Here is a 26,140-nt window from a genome sequence, read left to right as displayed (position 1 = left end):
CGCGATTCCCCAAGGCCCTGATGTGACTCCAAACAGGGAGTAGTACAATATATATGGTATTGTACTACTCCCTGACTCCAAACATACACACATACACGACGTTGTACAGTGCATTTCATGCCCGTACATTTTACATGCATTATGCACAGATATGCTATTTTTAGCGTCAGGCGTACACGTACATATGCATGCCGATTGCCGAACACAGATTCTGGGGATACGCACACATGCTGGGTATTTGAATCATTACCGATGCATGATCGATGGTGGAGACTTGATTTTTAGAACGTGTTATAATTGTCTTTCTCACAAACAACGGGGATTGAGAAAGCTCTGACTTTGTCTGGCCAAGAAAGACAACCCTTAGAGAAGGAGTGTTGATGTGATCCTTATCCGTACGAGTGCTAGGTAGTAGTCTAGATTGTTTCCGTTTAAGTTAAAAGGCCACTCTTTACTACTTTAGGAATGTTTGATATCGATAGCAGCCTGTTCAGCGCGTTCCGAGCACCACCGGGACCTACCCTTTATGGGCAATTTCGGTCAGCCGTCACGTCAGATGTCGTCGAGATTGCACTGATCGTGGCGTTCGGCACTGTGCTCTTCTCCGTTATCCTGTCGTCAATCGGAATTCCTGACGGAAAGAAGGTGAGAGCGAACACAATGATCATTCTTAGGTCAGGCTTATTCATAGATTTTACCTGGGCGTTTACATGTAGATGTGGGATTTTACACCGATATCTGCCTCGCTCTATCTCATCTTGTGGGGTGTTATCACGTGTACATGTATGCACTCGTATTACTATGAACTTTAGTCGCTTTTATTCCTGTTGTAAATGTGAGGATAAGCGGATTCAGAGTACCGAGCTAGGGGCGATAGTGGGGGATTGAACAAACAGAAATGGTAATTGCAAACGGCAATACCGCCCACGTTATCTTTGTTATTGAGCTGCATGCTCCATTTCAAATGCGACTTTGGTTGGATTGGTTGTGTTTATTTGAATTCACAAACCGAACGGACTGAATATGCCGTGATTGTTCATTGACAAGGAAGCGAATGAGGTTCAAGTAACCCAGGAATGGGGAAACTCGGCAAGGAGATTTTCTTTTCCATCCGTGTCTCCTTGCCGAGTTTTCCCATTCCTGGGTTACTTGGACCTCATTCGCTTCCTTGCTTTCTTCCATGATGATGGCTCAAGGTGCTCGTAATGGACTTGGAGAGCCACTTTTGGGCGCCTATGCTGGGTGCGATCTCGCCTACAAAATTAATGTAGTTTTGCACAAAGCAGATTTGTAAAGATGAAGCTGCAGTGCTGCATGGGCAGAAAGTGGATTCTTTTCCATTTCCAGCAAACAGTAAAACATTCGATCCAATCCAAGTAATATCAGTACGACAACTACTCTAGTAGCAAAAGGACAAAGGGCTCTCTCTCTCTCTCTCTCTCTCTCTCTCTCTCTCCCTCTCTCTCTCTCTCTCTCTCTCTCTCTCTCTCTCTCTCTCTCTCTCTCTCTCTCACTCTCTGACTGAGTGGAGATTTTTGTGGGTTGACTTCGTCTAATAATTTATTTTAATTTAATTATTCTATTAACTTATGCACCTCGTAGCATGCCAAGACAGGTAACTGATTTGACTAGATCATATAGAGGACCAGGGTACGGGTGCGACCAACCACAGCAAAAAAGAGGACAACAAGAAAATGAAGAGCACGATGTTGTATGAAGCGGTGAACCCCTTGATAGGCGACAAGCCTCTGGGTCATCCTAATAAAGATATTATTATTATTATTAACGGTAGCTCAACAAACAGGTGCTCGAAAGTCAGGAGCCCAATAAAAAGGGGCACAACACAGTTACACTGCACTTCCAATAAACGGCATCTCCACAACTGGGAGCTCCATAAACAGGAAGTTGAAAATGAGAGCTCCAAAAACGGGAGCTCCAGAAACGGCAGCTCAACGAACGGGAAGCCAAGACGGGGGAGGGCAGCGAATGGGGGAAGGCAGTGGGTACGGGAAAGACGTGTGCCTTTCCCGTACCCACTGCCGCGGGCAGTCCTTTCCGGATCGAGTCAACTTGTGTGTACATCATTGCGCGTGTGCTTGTAAACCGTTGGCCACCGCACCTCAAACAATGTCTCTGGTCGCAGTCTACTAGTATGCGGGTGTCACCATAACCCACTGGACTGTTTTATCCCACACCGGCACATCGCCCCTACTCCCCTTTGTCTTGTTGTCCAGTGTCACTTCAGTTGTCCTCTTTCCTTGATTATTGGTAGGGCCGTTTGCTAGTTAAAAAATCCAAGAATGGGCCTTGTCACCAGGGAGTAGCACAAGACCAGTATTGTTCTACTCCCTGCTTGTCACACATGCACTGGGGTTCCACTTCGAGGATCTGTGGCGGCCAGACTGGTGCCTCTCCAGCGGTACGACTCGTACCAAGAGTGTAATGGTCACACATGACCATGATGACAGACAGAGCAAGCTCTACGTTGGCTGAAAACATGAGGGAATTCCGGAAGTGGACATGTGGTCTGGTACCATGGTATACGGTACGGAGTCAATGACAATGACTATCTCTGCCACGTATTTTTTATTGCATGGACATCGTACACATACCCATTTCTCGTAGAAAGTCCATATTCGGCAGACCGTGGTGTACGGCTGTCGCACTCGTGACTCGATGCATTTATAAATATGGCGGCATTTGACCGCGTTCACTGTACGGATTTTGAAACACTCGCCGAATGCTGTAAAACTGTTTCGTTTCTGTCATTTCTACGCCGAAACCGAAGTAAAGCGCGGTACAGCCGCCTTGGCCGCGCCGCGTGGCATGAAAAATTTGAAATGAAGCTTGTAGAGCCCGATCTCCTCGATCGAGATGATCTTATTGAAGAAAGAAATATTTCGAGAGAGAAAGAACATGTCGACAGTTGACGGCAAGAGCTACATCTAGACAGGGCCTAGGGAGAGAGAGAACGATAGTTGTTGACGGGCATTAATTTTCTATCTTTACAAGCTATAAATACTCTCCGCAGTTGATATTTGCCTGAACGAAACAATGAAGAAAAGTGGAGAAGAAACGAATATCAAACTATTAGTATTACTCACCTGGCTAGGACTGACTTGTAGCTCTTCTCTTCTTTGGTGCTGGATGCAAGGCTTCACGCTGGGGCAGCGTTGACACGAGATGCTGCATGGTGACAGCCTTCAACCGATCCAGTTTGTTCGGCATGGAGGCGTAGTCGCGCTGGAGCGTGTTGAATTTGGCATGTATGCTCTCGCTACCTTGCTCAGCCAAACAGCCCAGTCCGACACGGAGACGCTTGATGGACGAAACTATGTGAGACTCAATGAGGTGCAGTTTTGGAGTTATGTGCCCAAGCTGTCTGCTGACGACGTGCTCGCAACACAGCTTCATGAACGCCTCGATGTTCGACTGCAATGAGGTGATTTCTTCGTCCGTCATGTAACTGCAGTGGCTGAACATACACTTGGAGTATGCCGACAGCAGGTCTCTGTATCGGTCCACGATGACCTTTGTGTCATCAGCAAGTGATGGACACTGTAGTGGTTCTACAAACGCACCAAAGACATCTTGTAACTAGCTTCGTTACTACAAATCACAAGTGTGTGGGAATACAGAGAACGACAGAGAGATCAAAGGAAAAGCCAGGCAGGCAAGTACAGCTAAAGTGCGTACGGTACAACTGGCATGTCGCACAGCGCGGCCGGATGAATGCATACATGTTACATAAAAGGACACAATGACAAACAGTGGGATGTGCATCCACTACATCTCCCCTCTGAGATTAAACAGGCTATAATAGAGAAGATGAGGAGTCCAAAGACTATTCGATAATGTAGGTATTGCTTGTAGAGCAAGTTGCAGTGAAAGAGTGATGTGCAGAGACGACGGCAGATACGTCTCGGCACGTTGCTGAATTAGCATGATTCAATGAGGCGGTTGACAGGCTGAGGAGCTCTAGCAGAGCGACGGACTGGATCAGCTGCTGTGCCACCGTACTCAACCTCGACTGTCGGCTTCTCTGCTTCTAGCAGTGGCAGTCGGATCAAGTGACGACGATTGCGGCGAACAGTAGAGTGACCAGACTCAACGAGGTAAGAACGATTGGACACTTGCTCTACTATCTTGCCCTCCCGTTCGAGATCGGTGATGAATACACGGTCATGAAGCTGTAGAGTCGCGAGAGGCTTAGCTGCATGCCGTTGGTCGTAGTGCAACTTCTGCTGTTCCTGGGACTGATTTTCCGATTCCAGAATACTAGGGAGATCAGGCCATTTCGGTTCCAGCTGTTCAGTCGTTGCAGGTAGACCGGTACGGAGCTGGCGGCCATACAACAGCTGACATGGGGCATAGCCGTTGCTCAGCGGTGTCGTGCGGTAAGCCAAGAGTGCATCTTGCAGGCTTTCGGCCTTCCGCAGGAGATTCTTGGCGGTGCGAACTGCACGTTCCGCTTCGCCATTCGACTGAGGATACCGTGGACTGGAAGTGCGATGGGTGATGTCGTTTGCTGTGCAGAACTCAGTAAACGCTTCGCTGGCAAACTGAGGACCGTTATCTGTAACCAAGGTGGACGGGAAACCATGCTCGGCACAGATGCGGTGCAGATGCTTGATGACAGCAATCGAGGTTGTGGCAGTCAGCGGTACGACATCGAGGTAACGCGAGAGATAGTCAACAATGACGAGGTAAGTCGTGCCGTTGAATTCCATCAGATCTGCACCAACCGTGTGCCACGGCAGTGTTGGGCGTTGGACGGGTTGCAGTGGTTCGGTCGACTGGACGCGGTGTTTGGTGCACACTTCACACGTAGCGACCATCGTGTCGATTTGCCTTGACAAGCCTGGCCACCAAATGGAATGGCGGGCGCGAGACTTGCACTTCGTTGCACCTTGATGTCCCTCGTGGAGCTTCTCGAGCATCTCAGGCTGCAGAGAGGGTGGCATGACAATGCGGAAGCCATGGTACAGCACACCTTGCTCACAGGACAGTAACTGGCGTTCATGGAAGTATGGGCGCACAGTGTCGTCGACATCACGTGGGTTGCACGGCCATCCGTGTTGGACGAAGTGGAGGACTTGCTTGAGCGTCTCATCTTGTGTGGTGGCGTCAGCAATGTCACGGGCTTTACCATCCGACACGATCTCGCCGATGTAAGATGCGAGGTTGATGCTGATCTCGTCTTGGAGACTAGGCGTGTCGTCACAGGCGAGCGGAGCGCGAGACAGAGCATCGGCAACAACTAGCTCTTTGCCAGGGACATACACGGCGGCTGGATTGTACGTGAGCAGGCGCATCAGGAGGCGTTGACATCGCATCGGGACACGGTTCAAATCACGCGTATTGATCAGCGGGATGAGTGGTTTGTGATCCGTCTGGACAGTGAGGGACGAGTTGCCGTAAATGTAGCCGTGGAATCGCTCACAAGCCCAGACAACAGCCAAGCACTCCTTCTCGATCTGCGCGTACTGTTGCTCAGTAGTGGTGAGGCTGCGTGAGGCAAATGCAATGGGGCGCATTCCGTCGTCATGCTCCTGCAATAGGACAGCTCCCAAGCCGTAACTGCTGGCATCAGCGCTGATGACCGTGGGCTTGGTTGGGTCGAAGAACGTGAGGCAGGGCGCATTGGTGGCAAGCTGTTTGAGCTTGTCCAGGGCCTGTTGTTGTGTAGCAGACCACTCCCATGCGGTGTCATGCCCCAGTAGAAGACGCAGTGGAGCGCTGACTTCCGAGAGATTGGGAATGAAGCGTGACATGAACGCGAACATGCCGAGAATGCGCTTCAGTTCCGTGACGTTCTTGGGCGGCTTCAGATTAGCGACGCTGGACACTCTCGCTGGGTCAGGGTGGAGACCTTTGGCGGAGAAGATGTGACCAAGGAACTTCACTTCGGCCTGACGCTTGTGACATTTCGTCATGTTCAGCGTGACGTTGGCTTTCTGCAGGATGTCTAGTACGGCAGCTAGGTTACGGTCGTGTTCTTCTCGCGTACGGCCAGAGACAATGATATCGTCCATGTAGACGAACACGCCGGGGAGCTGGTCCAGAAGGTTGGTGAGACGCTTCTGGAAAATCTCAGGTGCTGATGTGATGCCGAATGGCAGTCGCTTGAAGTAGAACCTGCCGAACGGCGTGATGAAGGTGGTCAAACGGGCAGAGTCGGGACTGAGTGGGACTTGCCAGAATCCGTTAGCAGTGTCCAATGTCGTGAACACAGTCGCTCCGGCCAGTGAAGACAGGGCATCTTCTAACGTTGGCAGCTGAAATGTCTCCCGCTTGACAGACGCATTAAGACGCTTCAGGTCGACACAGATGCGTACCTTGCCGTTAGGTTTGAGGACGGGCACCATAGGCGAACACCAGTCTGTGGGTTCGTCGACACGCGCAATGATGTCGCCATCTTCCATGCGGTGCAGTTCTTCACGTACTTTCGAATACAGGTGATGAGGAACTCTGCGAGCTGTGAGGCAGTGATACGGTGTGGCGTCGGCAGTCAAGTGAATCTGCGCAGCAGGACCAACCATACACTGTACGAGTGGGACTGGACCTTGCACTTCAGCCAGACGCTGGACTAGACCCAGTGCTGTGCACGCAGATCGGCTGAGCAGGCTAGTGCTGGCACCATCTAGAACAAAGATGGGTATGGTAGTGGACTGAGATTGAAAGGAGCAGTGAGCCTCAAATACACCCAGGACCTGCATAGTCTGGTCATTCGCTCCTCTCAGCTGGGCACTAGTAGCAGATAAGGACGGCTTGGGCTGCAGTGTATTGTATGATTGCACGGACATGGTAGAGACATCAGCTCCAGTATCTAGCTTGAACTGGACTACACTCTTTCCGATAGCTAGATCTGCCAACCAGGGTGAATCACTTACACTTTGTGCGCACGTCGTGTGGCCAACAAATAGAGAGTCCGGAGAGTCGTTCGTGACGGCAGAGGTGGACGGTTTCGATCGGCAAACTCGCGCGAAGTGGTTGCGCTTGCCACAGGCTTTGCAGCACTGGCCTCTGGCTGGGCACTGATCGCGTTGCGAGTGGTGGCTTCCACCACAGTTCGGGCACTTCGATTCGGTCGCAGGCGGCGTTGCTGCAGATTTGTAGCTACCATGCGGTCTGCTCTTCGGCATAGATCGACCACCACGGTGCGACTGGACAGCTGAGGCTGAGGCATCATCGTCTGAAATCGAGCTGGCGGCGGCCAAGCCACTGCGCGATTGGGCTGCAACCTGTTGCTGGACAGTTTCGGCGTGCCGTGCGAACGCAACAACTTTGGCGAGAGTTTGCTCGCTCTTGTCTTTCATCTGCAGCTCCCGACTCACCCGCTTGTCCAGCATGTGGGCGACGAAGCGGTCTCTGATACGCTCATCCTTCGTGCCAGCAAACTCACAATACTCTGCGGCTTTGTACAGAGCACGGACAAACTCCTCTACGGTCTGGCCGGGTTGTTGTACAAGCTGTTCAAATTTAGCCCGTTCATGAACAACATTGGTAGAGGGGCGGAAGTACGTGTCGAAAGCACTGACGACCTCGTCATATTTCTTCTTGTCGTCCTCGGATAGTCCGAGTTGGTACTCGAACAAGGAGTCGGCGTTGGGTCCGAGAGCATACAACAAAGTGGCCACCTGAGTTTCTCCCGGGTCGGAGCTCAGTTTGGTGGCGGCACGAAAACGGGTGAAACGGAGTTTCCACGCGGGCCACTGGTCCGGTGAGCTGAAGTCGAAAGGCGCTGGAGGGTTGAAACGAGCCATCACCGCTCACGAGGCCAAAGACTACAGGAAAACCAATTCTGACACCATGTAGTGGTTCTACAAACGCACCAAAGACATCTTGTAACTAGCTTCGTTACTACAAATCACAAGTGTGTGGGAATACAGAGAACGACAGAGAGATCAAAGGAAAAGCCAGGCAGGCAAGTACAGCTAAAGTGCGTACGGTACAACTGGCATGTCGCACAGCGCGGCCGGATGAATGCATACATGTTACATAAAAGGACACAATGACAAACAGTGGGATGTGCATCCACTACAGACACCTTCTACCGATGATGGACATGAGTGTGGAAACAAGAGCTTGTATCACTGTATCACTGCTGGTTGACGGGCCCTGTGTACGTGATTTCCGTTGAACGCGCCACCGTGGTAGGCCTGTCGCTGCATGTTGTTCTGCTGGAGAACTGGCTCAATACTGGCAGAACATGGACCACTGAAATCCTTCCGCTTCTTGAGAGCGTCTATCGCTGCTGTCCGCTGGTCTCTCCGCTGCTTTTGCGATGTGTGCACAGTGTTTGCAGTCTGAAACTGTGCCTGCAGTTGTTCCACGATGTCTTCTACTTGTACGTTATTCGTGATGTTGCCGAGTTGTTGGCAGAGAACAATAATTATACTGCAGCTGCTGTTGTATCGCTTGCAAAGTAGACTGACATGTGGCGATCTGCTCGTTTGCACAGCGCAGTCTTGAGTGAAGGCTTGCCAACTCATTGAACACACTTTGGTCACAGCCAGATCCTTGTATGTGAGAAGCCAGACGAACATCCAGACGTTGGAGCTCTGTTTTGTAGGACGAAAACAACCGCGGGAAAATTCCCAAATCGAGATGCAGGGCCGAAACTACTACATCAGCCACTGGAATGATAACGGGCCGCATGACATTATTAAAATCCTTAACCCTGTTGTGTACGGCTCCAGCTGTAAGAAATGCCTGGTGGTCGGCAGCAAGGGTTTCCAGTGTCCGCACTTCATCATCACCATCGGGATGGCTACCAGGTGGAGTGTCGATGTTCCGCTTAGGGCACAGGCAATGGAGGCAGGGCCGAACTCCGCTTGAACCAGAGTGGCCGTGTACGACTTTGTCTGGAAGTCGTCCCCGAAGAAGAACACACGAAACGAGTGCTCTTTCCATTTGGTGGTGCTTCGGAGACTTTCGACATCCGGACGGTACATACGGAGGGCTATCTCCAAATTAGCTGGAGTGTCCTGCGCTTCAAAGACACAAAGTGGTATCGTGTTGGAGAGTGAATTCGGTGTGGCAACATTCGCTATCTGCATAACAAATTTGAATGAGCCACCACCGTGATCACCGCCAAGCTTGAGCCAAATTTCCTGATCAGGAATGCCGTCAAGTTGGACAAGCTTGCCGCGGCACTCATATCAGTGAAGGTAGAGCATGAGTGTGTCTATCAGGTTCGGAAAATACACCATGTTCACCATTAACAGTTCTCCTGATTTATTAACCATGGGAACTTCTTTGGCTGTGTAGCTTGGCACGTTCATCGCAATGAACCGCCTTGCGGACCGCTCTGATTCAACGTCCACTCCAAAGCTATGGAGCCACCGCTTCCGCTTACACCTACCTGGCTCCAGGGAAGACCAAGGTCTGCCTTGATGGCCAGCAATGCACCTGTGCGTGGTGTTGTAGATCGTAGCCCGGCGTCCTGTAACAATTGCACTTGCTCCGCTTTGCTCATTTCCTGCAAACCTGCTATTTCCTGCCTTCTTGCTCCTTCTGCTCCTCCTGCCATTATCTCAGCTACGCTCTGCAGCTCAGCCGTCCGCCGGTGAACCGTATCGCGGCATGCTTCAGTGGATGATCTGGTAGCCACAGTCGTTCGCATATATGTCTGAGGCCGACCATGACTCCCAGATCTAACCTCAAGGCGGCCGTCTTGTACCCTGTTGGTTACCAAGTGAGCTGTTAATCTCTCTGCCACATTGCCACGCAGCTTTGACGGAGATGCGCACAGTACCTCTGCGACAGTACTGCCAGAAGTGACTGCATGAATTGGCGTGCTGCTGGTTTGCTGATTAAAGCTGCAATCTCCTACATGCTGTTGAAGGCTGTCCAGTGTCACTACCGCTGGACAGGCACGCAGAGCATTGCCGTAATAATCACAGTGCACCGACCACTGTCCCTGAAGCTTGCAAAAGACAGGGTTGGGGCGTGTGTACTGCGATGCCTTTGTGTGTTGTGCGCATTGTGCGTTTGCAGACAGTGCTGTTCGTGCGCATGAACAACAGGTGACATTGCCGCAGCAGCTTGCTTCCACTGCTTCATCTGCCATATTCTGGCACAGCTTGCATTTCATTACTGACGTCGCTGTCTGATCTATGAATCTGCCTATTTCCAGGGCTTTGTGCGCCCCGTACCTTTGCGTTGCCTTTGCATTGAACTCCTGGTCTGGTATGTCCATCAGTGTTGGTGTTGTGTTTGCGGGCAATGCAGTAGACTCGGTCTGCGTTGGCATGCCTGTGGTGCAACTTTGTGGAGCCGGTTGTGTGCATGCACGGAGTTGCGATTTGCGTTTTGACGGCCTGCCAGGCTTCGGCTGTGCAGCATATGCTGTGCACACTTCACATGCAGTTCTTGTGTGGGCAGTCCTGCTAAATGTTCTCCCACAGCCACCATAGTGATGCGATCCTTTCTTGTACTTTGCCAAGACACGTTCACAAAGTGAGCACACATATTCAGGGTGGGTCTCAGGGTTATCGTTTGAAATGTCGATCTCAAAGCCTTCTTTCAGCTTGTCTTTGAAGTTGACAGCTCTATAGTGGGTCTTGTGAGAGCACTTGGACAACTTCATACCCCCAACACGACATACCTCTCTCAGGACCTGGGCGTGAGTGTTCATTTTGATGCTGTGTGATCGAAAAATGCACAAAAAGCAAGACGTGGGAACATGAGATTCCTTTTGAGAACTGGAACGCGACGATCGATTTCGAGCACAAGAAGGCCGATCCTTTCAGGAATTTTTGAACTTACATCGATGAAAAATCAGAGAGCTGTTTACTGGGGGTTGACTACTCCTCAGAAAACTGCTTCACTGCCACGAACGAAAATAAAAGGAGAACCGACAACAACTCAAGGAAGTGGGAAAGAACCTGCGCGAGCAAGGTATCAACATCGAGCGTGGATCGCAAGGAATTAGGTAAAACCGGCTCGAATTCCGGCGCTAGAGTCGCTTTCTTGACCTATAAATTGCAAAATACGGCCCTGTTTGTCGCACCAATTGAGCTCATGAGATTCCAAAAACATGTGCTGACCAGCGCCATTTTGAATTCGTGTAAACCCGGTACTTGAAACAGCCGTGATATATATACATGTATATAATATTGCGCAGATTGAGTACATGTATATAATATACGTACGTGTATTTCGCTGCAGCGAAACCGCAGAAGCGAGAGTGCCACTCCCAAAATTTTATTGGCAGCGGATTTGAGTTTCCTTTTTCTCTTTTTTGTACCAACGGTACATACTTCTTTATTGTCCACATGTGGGTTCCTCCTTTCTCGCAGTTGCCATTGTACTTTCTGCTCCTGCGTCGCTTCAGCGGAACCGCTACTTTTGAGTGCAGGTATGACCGGGCTATAGGGTCCGGTGGATTCTGCCGGTAGAAAAATTGGCAGAATTTGGTACTTTTTCTGGTAAGTTTCATGTCATGTTTGGTATGTGGATAAAGAAATGGAGCAGAATTCGAGGAATTACCCGCCATAAGGTTTGTATGGTTCTGCCAATTTCACTTCTTTTCGAGCAGAATCTGCCACCTTTTCGAGCAGAATCCGCCGGTCCCTACCGGGCTTTAAAGAGGGGAATGTGAGTTCAAGAAATCAAACTAACACTCACTGCGAACCAAGAATGGTGCCTGTGATTATACCGTTGATAATAATTATTACGTTGAAGATAGGCGAAAAGTCATGGAACCGGGCCACGACGGCTCACTTCGAGAACTGAAGCAACCCCCACTCAACATGGCATGGTGCCCTTGCTTATCGGAGATACAGCCATCCTGTAGAGCGGCAGTTAATGTTAATTTTCATGAAGCGAACGTGAAACAGATTCCTATTGCAGTGCGTTGGGCTCTACTTGTTTTTACGGTCGCGGCTCGGTAAGTGATCGCCAGCCAGGTCTAGGAAAAGTTATTCAGCAGAAACGCTAACCAGAATTCGGGACGAAAAAGGTTTTCGGAAATTGAGTAAGAGCAGTGTGAATTGCATTGATATCTTTAGTTTGAGTTGATTCCATCCGTTCCGTACAAAATGAATCTAAAGGACACATCCAGTTGAATGCTAAGGTAGTCTCTCCTACTCTGTGTTGGCTAAATCCATTCCACCAATTTCTACCCCGCAAGTTTGCCAACAACGCACCAACTGTCGCAGACACTGTCTGTCTTCTGTGCTGGTGTCTGCCTCAAGGTCAGAGCCACGTGGTGTGACCCAATCCATTAGTTTTACTCGGGTCTCTCTTACGTATATATCCTTCATACTTCATTGTAATGGGCTCACTTACACGCACGCCTATGTCAGCATGACGAATTCTTACCTGACATAATACTAACAATAAAAATAGCACATTTCGCGTAGTAGGACACTATAAAATAAAGAAATTCAGTGTTTTTTCCGCTTCTGTCTTGTGAGCATCATCAGCAAGGTGTAGTAGCTGCCGATACTGATTTCTCCTGGGGTGTCGAGCTGCACAGTTTCTTTTACCTGACATGGTGTAGTCCACTTTTACTCTGTTGTTACCTCTCATTCTGCAATAACCAGAGGCTGTCATCCGTCGTCAGTGCTTCCATTGCCTGCTATTTCTTCATTTGCATCCTATGTAAGTATGGTTGGAGTGATGCTTTGCTGCTTCGAAACGGTATTACTAATTAGTGGGGGTCAAACGGGTGTACCTTTAACTAACGAACGGGTAATTTTCTTAACGGGCGGGTCAACGGGTATCCTTTAACAGCCATGCTTAATTTTTTGGGCAATTTTCACATAAATCAAGATATTAATTCATCTGTTATTGGGTTGCACTTTGATATCACATTGTGATTCGCAAATCGATTGGTGTCTGATAGTCGCAGGAGTAGATCTACTAGGTGCGAAAATGCAACAACAATGCAGACATCCAGCCGTGGAGTTGTAAATAATTGACTCCTGCCTGGAATACACGATCCCAGCAGTGTTGTTCCGTACTGACTGGTTCATCAAAATTCAAACGGGTACCCTTTTACTAACAGTACCTGAGATTGACCCCTACTAATTAGACCGTTGTGTCAAGTTTTTTCCTGGTCTCGTCATCGTCCAGCAGCAACAGCCGATATTCTGTGTTCCCGTGGGATTTAAGATGAAACTCATTTTCGTTGCGATTACCTTTCCTCTCTTTGGTCTACCTACAGCCTTCCCAGTTGAAAGGCTGTTGGTTAGCGTTTTGGAGATGTTTTGGGGATAGGTGTCAGGGCGTAGAACGTGTTTTGACTAGTTGTTATACCTTCTGACTGTATAGTATCTAGCTACAGTGGTGGACAGCTACTCTATACTTGAAGTATTATTGGTTCAACATCCGAGTTTAAAAGTAAGCTTTGTTTTTGCTTGCTTTTTCAATATTCGCGGTAGGCTTGGAACGAACGTTCAAAACATGACCCTATCCAATCTCGCGAAACGGAGCATCGGCTACTGAAGCACTTGCTTTTCCTTGAGTTAATCTGCGCACCTGGTCAGCTAGTGCGCAGATCAACTGTTAGCTACAGTCCATTCATTGGAAACTGGCACCCTAACTTTTTGGTGTCTCTCTCACATAGTTGTAGATGTCGTGAAAACAACAGTACATCCTGCATTGTGTGACCCGTGCAATTACTCCTTGCCACATTTGAGGCCAGAAAAGTCCAAGAACAGGGAAATAGAAATTCAGCCAGGTTTTACAAAATTAGGACAGGTGCGCCATGGCAAAATGTATGGAGAAGCAGATCCAAAACCCAGATTTTTGAGATTTAAAGTGGGTTTTGACCCTCAATTCGGCCCAAATCCGATTTTCAAAAGCCAGCGGGCCAGTTTCCAATGAATGGACCGTAGGGGCAATCCTCGCAGGATATGTGACAACATTCTAGAGCTGTGATGAGGTTGTGAGACTTGATAACAATGGTGATTATACTGTCATGTACCAAGTAGGTAACAAGACGGCGCGTAAAATACACCTCGTCGGCACCAAAATTCCAAACTGCCCTTCGAGTTTCGGAGCCGATATTCAAAATGTTGAAAATTGCGGTTACATTGTTTTCACCTGGACTTGCTGTTTATTGGCTGCAGTGCATAGCCTTTACTAGCAATTGATGAGACCGCAAAGCACGACGTTTTTTCGCTGAATCAAGGTACAAGTACTTGTCAAGAGGGCGATCATGTACCTTGTTTGCAATGACTGCCATAAATCGAGCTCAATGCTATAGAGGTTATGGGATAACGTCAAATGTGCCATATATAGGAGCCAGTTGGGGTGGCAAAATGCCCAAAGCGCGTACAGAGACCCCTTATATAGAAGAATTGAATTTGGGGTGGCAAACGTACTATAATATGACGTGTATCGCATAACCTCTATTGTTTTTGCACCTACGTGTGTTTCTGCAGTGGCTATATTTGGGTATGGCTGGCGAGTGGGCTCATTGCACACGGAGACACAGTACAAAGCGTTTACCAACGCAACAGTGCATGCCAAGGTGGGGTTGAATGTTGGCCTGTACAGCGTCAATATTACGATGAAAGGTATGTCCAGCCGGATTTTAAGAGACGTGTAATTTTGTGCCTATAATACCGACCTCACAAAACACATCCATGTACGATGTACAGTGTACATGCAATGCACATGATTGTATATGCTGGCCAGAGAAAACCGACCCCATGAACACAGACTTGTGTATCCCGGTTAGTGCTTACGACATGTGTTCACGTTTATAAAGTTGGTGTGTTTGTTATTCGATGTCTCAAGTGATGTTTTGGCTTGGAAGGTATTACATGTACAATGCAGTGCGAGTGCAGGGGACAATCACTATTTTTGACTTGTCAAGCTCAACTGATCAGGGGGAATTCCCCGAAGCACTTTGTTTTGAACTGAGAGTAAAGTGGCTGGGGTGGTTCAACGCTTTCGGGAAATGTTTGACTGCAATAGCCTTCTCTAGCTTACTATGGGTTTTTTAATTTTTTTTTACTTTTGGACAAAATCTGAAAACGCTTTATGAAAGGTCCATGGAAAAAGAACACGGACCTTTCATAAAATGTTTTCAAATTTTGTCCAAAAGTAAAAATAAAACTATAGGAGGCTAGAGAAGGCTATTCTTCGGAGATTCACCGAAAACATTTTTCAAATTTCATCTCCACCTTGCCAATAAATTACAAAAACGCAGTCAAAATAGAAGAAAAAATTGACTGCCAACACCAGGAATCGAAAAAGGAACCTTCGCATGAGGCCAGCGATGCTCTGACGACTGAGCTATGGTATAGATGTAGCTGGCATCCCAGCAGAGACTGTTCGACATTTTCTTCAAACTTCAAAACGAACAGTGGTGATATTAATTTCGGTTTTGCTGTCCCCACAGGAGAGCCAACAAAGCAACTGTCGGAAGAAATTGATTACAATGAGCACTTCAACTTTGGACAACTGCAAGGACGGTTTGGTTTCGGTTCGCAAGGTATGGGCATTAATAAGGCACCATTAAGAAGAAAAGGATGAAACAGACGACTACAAATTACGCCCATTCTTACCTGTTTCGGACTAGATTCTCACACATAGGATGAAGAACTTGGCGGCAGTTTCGTCCTCTGAAATGGGACGAATCTTGGTGCAGGGCTCTCTTCCTCCTCCACTTCATTACCTGGACATCCCCCCCCCCCCACCCCGCCCGCCGGCACGAACCACTAGTAAACAAATGTATATGTATGCCTCTTCATCATCTCTCTCTCTATCTATCTATCTATCAATCTATCTATATCTCTCGTTCTCCCTCCCTCTTTGTTTCTCTCCCTCTTTCTCTCCATCTCTCTCTCCCTCTCTCTCCCTCTTTCTCTCTCTCTCTGTCTTTCGCACTGTCTGTCTGTCTGTCTATCTGTCTGTCTGTCTGTCTCTGTCTGTCTCTCTGTCTGTCTGTCTGTCTGTCTGTCTGTCTGTCTGTCTGTCTGTCTGTCTGTCTGTCTGTCTGTCTCTCTCTCTCTCTCTCTCTCTCTCTCTATCACTGCTCTCCCTTTCATGCCCATTTTACCGGAGTAGCTTCAGCTAGTGCTGTCTATCAATGCGTTACTTTCATCCATAGTTCTATCCCGCCACATTACAGATCTCTCCCGAATCCATGTTTGTCTGCGTGCTTTTTATTCACAGCTGGTCTTGTTAGCCGAGAATTCCGTGAGGGCCAAGCACGTGGGCTCCCATATCCAATTCTCTGGGTCATAGAGTACTTCACGTTGGATGGAGAGCTTATTCGTTGGGGTCGCCAATATCGACAAGCTGGGTACTACACGGCAATATTGATGTGGTAAGCCCCCCCCCCCCCTTTATCCCACGCAATGAACCAGAATGCCTGTCGCCAGACATAATTCTTTAATTTCCACGAAGAGTGGCACGAATCAACATAATGGTCTGTAAAAAAAGAGAAGAAGGACATGAGAACGAGTTATGCAGCAACTATCCACGACTGTAACAAGATGATAAACAGTCAGAAAGTGCGATAATAGGGCACAAAACCGACAGGCTACTGAGACATTCAGCAACCCGAGACCTAGCTCTAACACATCCCCAGTGCGCAAACCAACAGCCTTCCAACTTGGAAGGTTCATGGTTACGTAGGAACGAAGAGGGGTCCGGTTTTGTGCAATTTCGTTTTCGCAAAGCTTCCTCCCTTCCTTTCTCTCTGATATTGCTGACCCACCCAAGTTGGGCGGTGTGTTGCTTTGCTGCTTCGAATTGTAGTCAGACCGCATTGTCATTATTGTGTTCACTACTAACACCTCAAAAGTTTCAGGATCGCACAGACGCCACAAGACAAAAGGTCACGTAATTCTTTACGGACTATAATGAATGAACAGTAGAATACATTGAGAAGAAGAGACTGGAAAAATACGAACTACATCGGAAAGAGAACTCTAGAACACTAAAGAAAAACAAACCACAGCATCAAGGAAAAGAACAACGCATGAGGGGTAAAGCGCTGGCCAGCCACAACGTGCGTCCAACTTTGGCATGAGCGTACAGAAGAGCGTACAGCGCTCGGAAAGCGGAAGCTAAATTTGGCGGCAAAGCGACAGCAATAGTACGGCGCGCGGCACATAAGCAGTACGAGGCGAGGCACGTATACGCGTGTGCGGCAAACATTACACACCATGTACCATATATGCATGAACAGCGCGGGGCGCATACTAACTCATTCAACATCAGTGCGCGGCGCAGGCATCTAGCTAGCTGGCGCAAGCATGATCATAATTGCATGCCATCACGCAATCAGCGCACATAAATCGCGCATCAAATAAATAAGTAATCAAACACAAATCAACACATCAACTAAATAAATCAACGAGCTAGCAAGAACACAATTCAAAAATGCAACGAAGAAATAATTACTATTCTAGTCGGTTATTCGCATGGGACCAAGCGCAATGTCCAAGCTGATGAACTGTGATTGCACAAGGTAAGCCCAAGCTCCTGAGCTAACCGTTCTGGTGTGCAGTCTTCTTCGTGCTGCAAACACACACTACACAATGTGTCGTATCTCGTAACAAGTACTGTACCAAATCACAACGAACACTAACAATACGCAATAGTAAACAATAATCAAAAACACTACGCAAAAAAGCAAAGCAAGCAGCACCTAGCCAGGGAGACAAGCAGGAGTCACGGTCGCAACGAGATCTCGACGACACCCCAGAAGACCTTTCTCCGACACGATACACAACATTCTCCCCACCAAAGGGCTTCAACCACACTGATCACAAATCAAGACGAGGTGGTGGTCGAACGGTGCGACGAGATCGACGCGTAACTTGCGGTTCAACGGTCGTCGAAGGTATTTCAACATCATCGACGACGTTGACTGGATCAGCGCTCGCGGGTGTCTGCGGCTGCGGCTCAGCGTCCACAGCAGGCGGCTCAACATGCTCCTTCGCTACTTCCAACGGAACCAAGCGTTGAATGGGCCGTAGCATGGACGATTGGCCAACTTGGACTTTGGCCACCCTGCACTTGCCATCTCTTCCAGGATACAGCTCTGCGACCCTACCCAAGCGCCATGATTGCTGCTTCCGGTTGTCGTCGGCAATAAACACAACGTCGTTCACGACAATCGGAGTTGACTTCGACCGATGATACTCACTGAGACGAATGAGATACTCAGACGACCAACGCTGGTTGAGGTGCTCGTAGACGGTGTGGACATACTTGACTCGAGCGGACAACTGCCGTGGATCGAGTGGTCTGTCAGACGAGGCAATACCGGTTGCAAAGATGTCTCCCAACATCATGGCTGGAGTCAGCGGCGACTCGTCAGCTACATCCGTAGAAACCGGAGTGAGGGGTCGAGAGTTGACGACTCTCTCGATCTCCGTCAAGACAGTGAACAGCTCGTCTCGACTCAATGACGCTCGACCGAGAACCTTCTTCAAGGGAGCTTTCACACATGCCACCAGACGCTCATAGAACCCTCCATGCCACGGGGCAGATGGCGGATTGAAGAACCACGGGATTGCCACCTTGTCTGCGGCGGACTTGAACGTCGTAGCATTATCTGAACGTATACGCAGCGGCTTCCCACGACGGGCGATGAAACGACGCAATGCTAGCAGGAACACCTCTGTCGACAGGCTATCCACGAGCTCTAGGTGCACTGCGCGAGTAGTACCGCACACGAAGAGTGCGACCCACACTTTCTGAACATTTGATGAACTGCGCACGTACAACGGACCTGCATAATCAATGCCTGTGAGACCGAATGGCTGGTGGTGCTTCACCCTGTCTGAGGGCAACAGCGGCATCTCCTCAGCAGCAGTCTGTGCGCGAAATCTGCGGCAAACAATGCACTTCTCCGACACGCTACGAAGAAAACGACAAGCTCCGAGAATCCAGAACTGCTGTTGTAGAAACGCAAGCACGCTCTCTACACCCTGGTGCATTCGCTGAAGGTGAGCATCACGCAGAAACAACTCACTTAGATGACATCTGCCCAGGATGATCGGATGCTGAACCTCGTAGGACAGATCGCTCTCCTGCAGACGACCACGAACTCTGAGCAAACCAGCTTCATCCAGAAACGGAGACAACTTGAACAGCTTCGAACCCTTCTTCAGTGGCTCCTTGCTCCGCAACTGGGACAACTCCTTGGGGAAGCATTGCTCTTGGATGGCGCGAAACATCACAGACTCAGCAGATGGAATCAATTCTGCACGCGAAACACCCTTGTGTCGCCATGACAGCATACTTGCGACCAAACCGCGAGCTCGTTGCCACTTGGAGAACTTCTCCCACGGCCAAACAACTGGAGTGTCAACCTCCACAGCCGACACGCGTGCTTCGGTGACGGACTCATTGGTGCTCTGAAACGAGATGACTGGTGGCCACTGAGACTCATCGCTCAACCATGACGGACCATGCAGCCACATCTCCTTCTGCAAGTCACACACTGGGACACCACGCGAGACAAGATCTGCAGGGTTGCTAACTCCTGGACAGTGACGCCATTCTACTTGCAGCTTCTGCGAAACTTCTTGCACTGCAGCAACTCGATTAGCAACATACGTCTTCCAGTGATACGACGGCTTTGAGATCCAGTGCCATGTGGTTAGGCTGTCTGTCCACCCCACAATCCTTTCAATTGGCACTCTCAATTCATTGACGACAAAGGACAACATCTTCACGCCAAGACACACAGCCGACAATTCCAGACGCGCAAGAGTGGGACGTACAACATGTGCAACCTTCGCCTTCGCACACAACAAAGAAGACGTCAAACCGGACACAACATAGAAACAACAGCCATAGCCCTTCTCGGATGCATCGGAGAATACATGCAAAGTGACTGGAGCATCTGAAGTGCACCCGATCCATCTGGGGATTTTAACGGAAGAAAGCGCTGCGAGCTCTCCCCACCATGAAGCACATCGGACAGCCAAATCAATAGGGAATGGGTCATCCCAACCACCGCCGAGCTTCCAACTCTCTTGCAACATCATCTTGCCTGGCACAACTGCGGGTGACGCCCAACCTAGCGGATCGAACACAGCGGCAACACAACGCAACAAAGCACGACAAGACCAACCAGACACTTCCTTGGGACACTCAACATCACCGAGCGCAGCCACCGAAATACAATCTGACTCGGTGTTCCACACAATACCCAGTGCCTTGGAACCAGCCTCGGGGTCTGAGGTCATCGTGTTCCCTCGCCACTTCCGCAACTCCATGCCTGCTCCCTGCAAAACATTAACGCTATACTCCTGCAGCTTTTCAGCATCCGCACAGCATGGCAAGCTAGAAACGCAATCATCAACATAAAAACTACGCAGCAGCAGCTCTATGATATCACGCTCAGCAGCAGAAGCAGACTCGAATGCACTATCGAGATGAAAGCGCAGCACAGCACTAAGTATGAAAGGAGAACAATTCACTCCAAAAGGCAGCTTCTTTAAACGCCAGATACACATTTCTTCGCTACCTATCTCAGGCCAAACAAAACGCAGATATGGCCTATCTTCTTCACGCATTCCGATCATAAAAAAAGCCTTGCGAATATCGGCTTGTACAGCACATTCATACTCACGGAACCTGAGGAGGATACCAGTGAGATTCGGTAGGAGTGATGGCCCGGGATCGACCATGTCGTTTAGGGATGGTGCTCTGGTGCAGGCGGCGGATGCATTGAAGACGACCCGTGTCTTCGTCGTTGAGGCGTCGCTACGGAATACGGCATGATGCGGCATGTAATAGCCGGCTTCCTTCGGATGCGGTTCCTTTTCAATGGCATCCAGCTTCAAGTACTCAGTGATGAGGACGTCATCATACGCTGGACGTTGACCTCGTCTCTGTAGCTGCTTCAGCAGTGATTGTGCCGCTGCCATCGCTTGGTTGAGGTTGGCTGGCGGACGCTTCTCAGATCGCCATAGCAATCCCACTTGGTAATGAGGGCCTTGCCGCTCTATCGGGAAGTCCGGTAACGTCTCAGCTATTTCCGCCACCTCTTCCATCTTCCACAGTCGGTCAAGTTCAATACAACTCACACTGACGGTCGCTGACTTGGTTTCACTATTAGCCGGTCCTGACAGCACCCAGCCTATTTCAGTGTGCCAGGCCGTCTCTCCATTAATTTGCTCCTTGCGGAGAAGGAACTCATTGCAGTAGTCAGCTCCAATCAGCATGTGCACTTCGCTTGATCCGGCCTTTGTCGAGTCATCAGACAGCTGCAATCCCTGTGACTGCCAACGTGCAATTGTGCTGTCTGCTAGCGGATCGAATCGGAGACCTAGCGACTTCTTTTGCCAGGCATTGACGGAAATGGACTTCGTTGCACCCTTGATGGTGACACGGTACCTGTCCATCTTTTCAAACTTCGGCTCCACGTCAAACGCCTTCAGCCTGACAGTTTGCGATCCAAGGTGTGCCGGTTGCAGCGAGTTCACCAGTGGCGCGATGATGAACGATGCCTGCGCACCTGGGTCGATGAATATGCGTACACTGGCCTTTCGGCTAGGTCCTTGTACCTCAGCCACGCCGGTCATCAAGTGCACGCTGTTTGCACTACATTCATACGTACCGACTTTCGATTCGGCTATCGGTTCGGATGTTACCTGTTTGTCCTCTCTGTGCAGTAGACTGTGGTGTCGCTTGTTGCAGTGCTTGCAATGACCCTTGTTCTGACAATTCATCACTCGATGTCCTGGTCTCAGGCAGTTGAAACACAGTCCCTCTGCCTTGACGTACGCGTTTCGGTGCTCAGACGCCATAGCTGACAATTTCTTGTTAGCCTCATCAACGCTGACCGTCAAACACTCTGCCGACGCAAACGGTATACGTTTGTCGCTGGTGCTAGACTTGGCAGGCTTCAGCTTGCTACGTCCGTGGGCTGTTTGGTAAGCCATACCATCCTCCGCAAACGCCTTCAAGTCCTTCGTGTAACATCTCTTCTCGATCAAGAAGGCCTTAGTTTCTGCCGACACAGCTTCTAGCAGGACTTGACGTACGACACATCCGAACAATTCAGTGTCGTCCAGCTCACCGATTTGTCCGCGGCTAGAGGTACGGCTAGGCCTGGCGAGTTTTGCCCACTTCTCCGTCTCGCGCGTCACTCGTACCACAAACTGGTAGAAACTCTCATCACTTTTCTGCTGTATGGCCATCAGGGCTTGCCACGCTTTGTCGGCGGTCTTTCCATGCGCCATCAGCAGCTCGCGCTTCGCTTCGGCAAAGGTGTTGCAGCCATAGCATGCACCTTCCAACTTGCTGCCAGCAACAGCCACGCGCAAGCGGATCAGGTACTCGTCGTCGCTGAACTCATTTTGCTTTGCCACATCCTCGAACAGTTCGAGATAGGTCTCAACAGTCTGCTTACCGTCGAACTTCGGCATCTTGATGGCAGCCCTCTTGCTCGCTAAACTGCCATTCGTCGTATTCAACAAAGTGCTCTCATCACTCTGAGTCTCTCATGTGTGCTGGACTTGCAACTCCAAATCTGCAATCCTCGCAAGCAGCTGCTCGTCATCTTTCCTTTCCAATCTACTTCCTGCTCGTTCGTCGCGCTCTCTGTCTGCACGCACTTTCTCCTCGTGCTTCTCGATACGCTCCTCTACGTAAGTACGCAATGCCTCTCCAGTGTAGCCATAAGCTTGACCATTTGCGATCAGCTTCGCTTCTACCTCATCCATGTTCACGCGTCTCTATCCTGGCGTGGTCGCCAAAAATGTTGTGTTCACTACTAACACCTCAAAAGTTTCAGGATCGCACAGACGCCACAAGACAAAAGGTCACGTAATTCTTTACGGACTATAATGAATGAACAGTAGAATACATTGAGAAGAAGAGACTGGAAAAATACGAACTACATCGGAAAGAGAACTCTAGAACACTAAAGAAAAACAAACCACAGCATCAAGGAAAAGAACAACGCATGAGGGGTAAAGCGCTGGCCAGCCACAACGTGCGTCCAACTTTGGCATGAGCGTACAGAAGAGCGTACAGCGCTCGGAAAGCGGAAGCTAAATTTGGCGGCAAAGCGACAGCAATAGTACGGCGCGCGGCACATAAGCAGTACGAGGCGAGGCACGTATACGCGTGTGCGGCAAACATTACACACCATGTACCATATATGCATGAACAGCGCGGGGCGCATACTAACTCATTCAACATCAGTGCGCGGCGCAGGCATCTAGCTAGCTGGCGCAAGCATGATCATAATTGCATGCCATCACGCAATCAGCGCACATAAATCGCGCATCAAATAAATAAGTAATCAAACACAAATCAACACATCAACTAAATAAATCAACGAGCTAGCAAGAACACAATTCAAAAATGCAACGAAGAAATAATTACTATTCTAGTCGGTTATTCGCATGGGACCAAGCGCAATGTCCAAGCTGATGAACTGTGATTGCACAAGGTAAGCCCAAGCTCCTGAGCTAACCGTTCTGGTGTGCAGTCTTCTTCGTGCTGCAAACACACACTACACAATGTGTCGTATCTCGTAACAAGTACTGTACCAAATCACAACGAACACTAACAATACGCAATAGTAAACAATAATCAAAAACACTACGCAAAAAAGCAAAGCAAGCAGCACCTAGCCAGGGAGACAAGCAGGAGTCACGGTCGCAACGAGATCTCGACGACACCCCAGAAGACCTTTCTCCGACACGATACACAACAGTCATGTTATTAACTGGTCTCGTCATCGTCCTGTAACAGTCGGCATTCTTTGTTGCCGTGGGACTTAGCTTGTGTGCACATTTTCGCTGCGCTCACCTTCCCCTCTTCGTTCCTACGTAACCATGAACCATCCAAGTTGGAAGGCTGTTGGTTTGCGCACTGGAGATGTGTTAGAGCTAGGTCTCGGGTTGCTGAATGTCTCAGTAGCCTGTCGGTTTTGTGCCCTATTATCGCACTTTCCGATTTTTTATCATCTTGTTACAGTCGTGGATAGTTGCTGCATAACTTGTTCTCTTGTGTTTCTTCTCTTTTTTTCACATGTATTACTGGCTCAGTATCCGAGTTTAATGGTCTGGGGGTAGATTTTTACAGAGCTCTTCCAGTCGTAAAATTGTTCTGCGCAGAAGTACTTTATTATTGTTAAAAGTACTTGCAGACTCCATTGCCGCCTCATGCTGTTGAGCATCTTCCGCTGGGTGGAGGATTGTGCTAATATAAGTTTTAGAAACCATTGAACTAAGTAGACTGGACAGAAAAATTACAAATTTCAAGCTCTTCATCACCTTCATGAATGTGAATACAGAAAATACTGAAGTGGGTTTTTGTAGTTTGTGGGTCCTTGTGATGTGTCCTGTCCCCCAGAAAGATTGAAGGTGGAGCTTCATGCGCGTGCGCTGGTGCCCTTCAAGGAGGGGTTCCGGGGAGGGGGGGGGGGAAGGGGGGGGGCTCCCGCGTGAAAAATTTCAAAAATATGAAGCAAAATCCTTCATTTTGAGCGAAAAGGGGGGGGGGTTCCGGGCACCCAGGCACCTATACGGGGCACGCGCCTGAGCTTTGTGGTAGACTGGAGCAAACATGAAAAGGATATGTGTCAAAAAATATGATGTGTCGTTAGAGTGCGCGTCAGCCAGATCATGTGTTTCACAATGCAGCATTGGATTTCGGGCCTATTTGTGGATGTGGGTAGACAGTTGTCAAAGGTCCTCAGGCTGTTATAATGTGTGCGTGTGTGTGTGTGTGAGTGTATGTGTGCGTGTGTGTGTGTGTGTGTGCGTGTATGTACATGCATGTGCGCATGCGTGTGCGCGGGTGTGGGTGTGTTTGAGTGTATGTGCACGTTTGTGTGTGTGTGTGTGTGTGTGTGTGTGTGTGTGTGCACGTTTGTTTGTGTGTGTGTATGTGCACGTGTTTGTGTGTGTGTGTGTTTGCATGTACATGGTACATGGTGTATACATTATACGTGCGCGGCCTCATATTGGTTTTCTCGTATGTTTGCTTGTGTGCGTTGCGGTGGTAATAGGAGTGCCCTGGCGTTCTTCTTTCTGACGGTGATGACGGCTTCGTGGACGCTCGCCTACAGTGCCTGCCTGTCATGTACCACTGGCATTCTGATGATCCTGGCGTGTGTAACTTACGACCAGCTGTACAGCTCAGTGGGCCCGCAGCTCAAGATACCGTTCGAGGATGGCGTGCTGGAGACGGCGTATGGCTGGAGCTTCTATCTAACGCTGGCCAATGGCCTCCTCCTGTGTTGGCTGGGCTTTGTTATGATGATGCTCTACCTATTCTTTCCCGATACAGTGCTGACTCTCTTTGGCATAGACTTGGATGAGACGGACGAGATATTACTTGTCGAAGACGAGCCAACGGAGCAGCCGCAGGAGGAATCTCAGGGGGAAGCGAACGAAGAACAGCAGAGGGAGCAACAGAGAACGGAAAGTGGTGCGCTTGGTGGCCGACCATCATGTGTCTTCGTCAAGGGTCGCGACGATAGCATGGCAGGAGGCTTTGCCAACGTGATACAGGATCTCGCCAGTAGCAGGAACCGCACCACCAGGCGCAGTGTTCGCACGCAGAGTGGATTCACCATCAAGAGAAAGCAGAGAACTGTTCGCACCCGCGCTGGCTCTAGTTCCGATCCAGAGTTGCAAGTGGCAACGACGCCAAGTTTGGAAAAGCTAAAAAGGGGAAACATCTCGTTGGCAGCAATCCAGCAGTCATCCACAGATACTCTACTTTCATACACCAACCCTTCATGCTCCACAATCCAGGAGCTGTAGTGACACCAAACGCCATACCGCAATGGCATACCTCAAATCCCGCTATCTCTTGATATTGGAGTCCACATCAGATTTTGGACAATTTTTTAAAGATCGCATTGCGTGGCGTGAACTAGCCATAAGAAAATTTAATTCCCGTAGCTATGCAGAAGACGTTACTTCAGTAACGTCTGGCGCTAGCCAGGGCCCACACAGCTTTAATTTGGTGTTTGTTTGTGTGTTTGTGTCACGCCTGGCGCTATCCCGTATCTGTCCCGTACCGTACCATCAAACACAGCTGGCCACATACAGCTGGCCGCAATATTCAAATAGGGCTTTCAAACGCAAGATCATAACGTGAAGCAACTTGGAAGAATGAGTATGAATGCGAAGTGTATGGGGGAATGCATGTAGGGCGATAGTGCGGGTTCGAATCCCAG

General features: G+C 49.3%; 1 protein-coding gene across 1 annotated transcript; it reads left to right on the top strand.

Moving 5' to 3' along the window:
• The first annotated feature begins 267 nt into the window (after positions 1–267).
• On the top strand, positions 268–26,140 carry LOC135812110 (dual oxidase maturation factor 1-like). Its single transcript, XM_065325438.1, has 6 exons — positions 268–645; positions 12,555–12,612; positions 14,400–14,534; positions 15,365–15,457; positions 16,141–16,294; positions 24,962–26,140. Exons 1-6 carry the CDS (start codon positions 466–468, stop codon positions 25,719–25,721), a joined length of 1,380 nt encoding a protein of 459 aa, XP_065181510.1. The 5' UTR covers positions 268–465; the 3' UTR covers positions 25,722–26,140.

Source organism: Sycon ciliatum, chromosome 3 (assembly GCF_964019385.1).
Source record: "Sycon ciliatum chromosome 3, ocSycCili1.1, whole genome shotgun sequence".
Taxonomy (NCBI): Eukaryota; Metazoa; Porifera; class Calcarea; order Leucosolenida; family Sycettidae; genus Sycon; species Sycon ciliatum.
The sequence above is the reverse complement of the archived record's forward strand: the minus strand, read 5'-3'. Positions and strand labels throughout refer to the sequence as shown.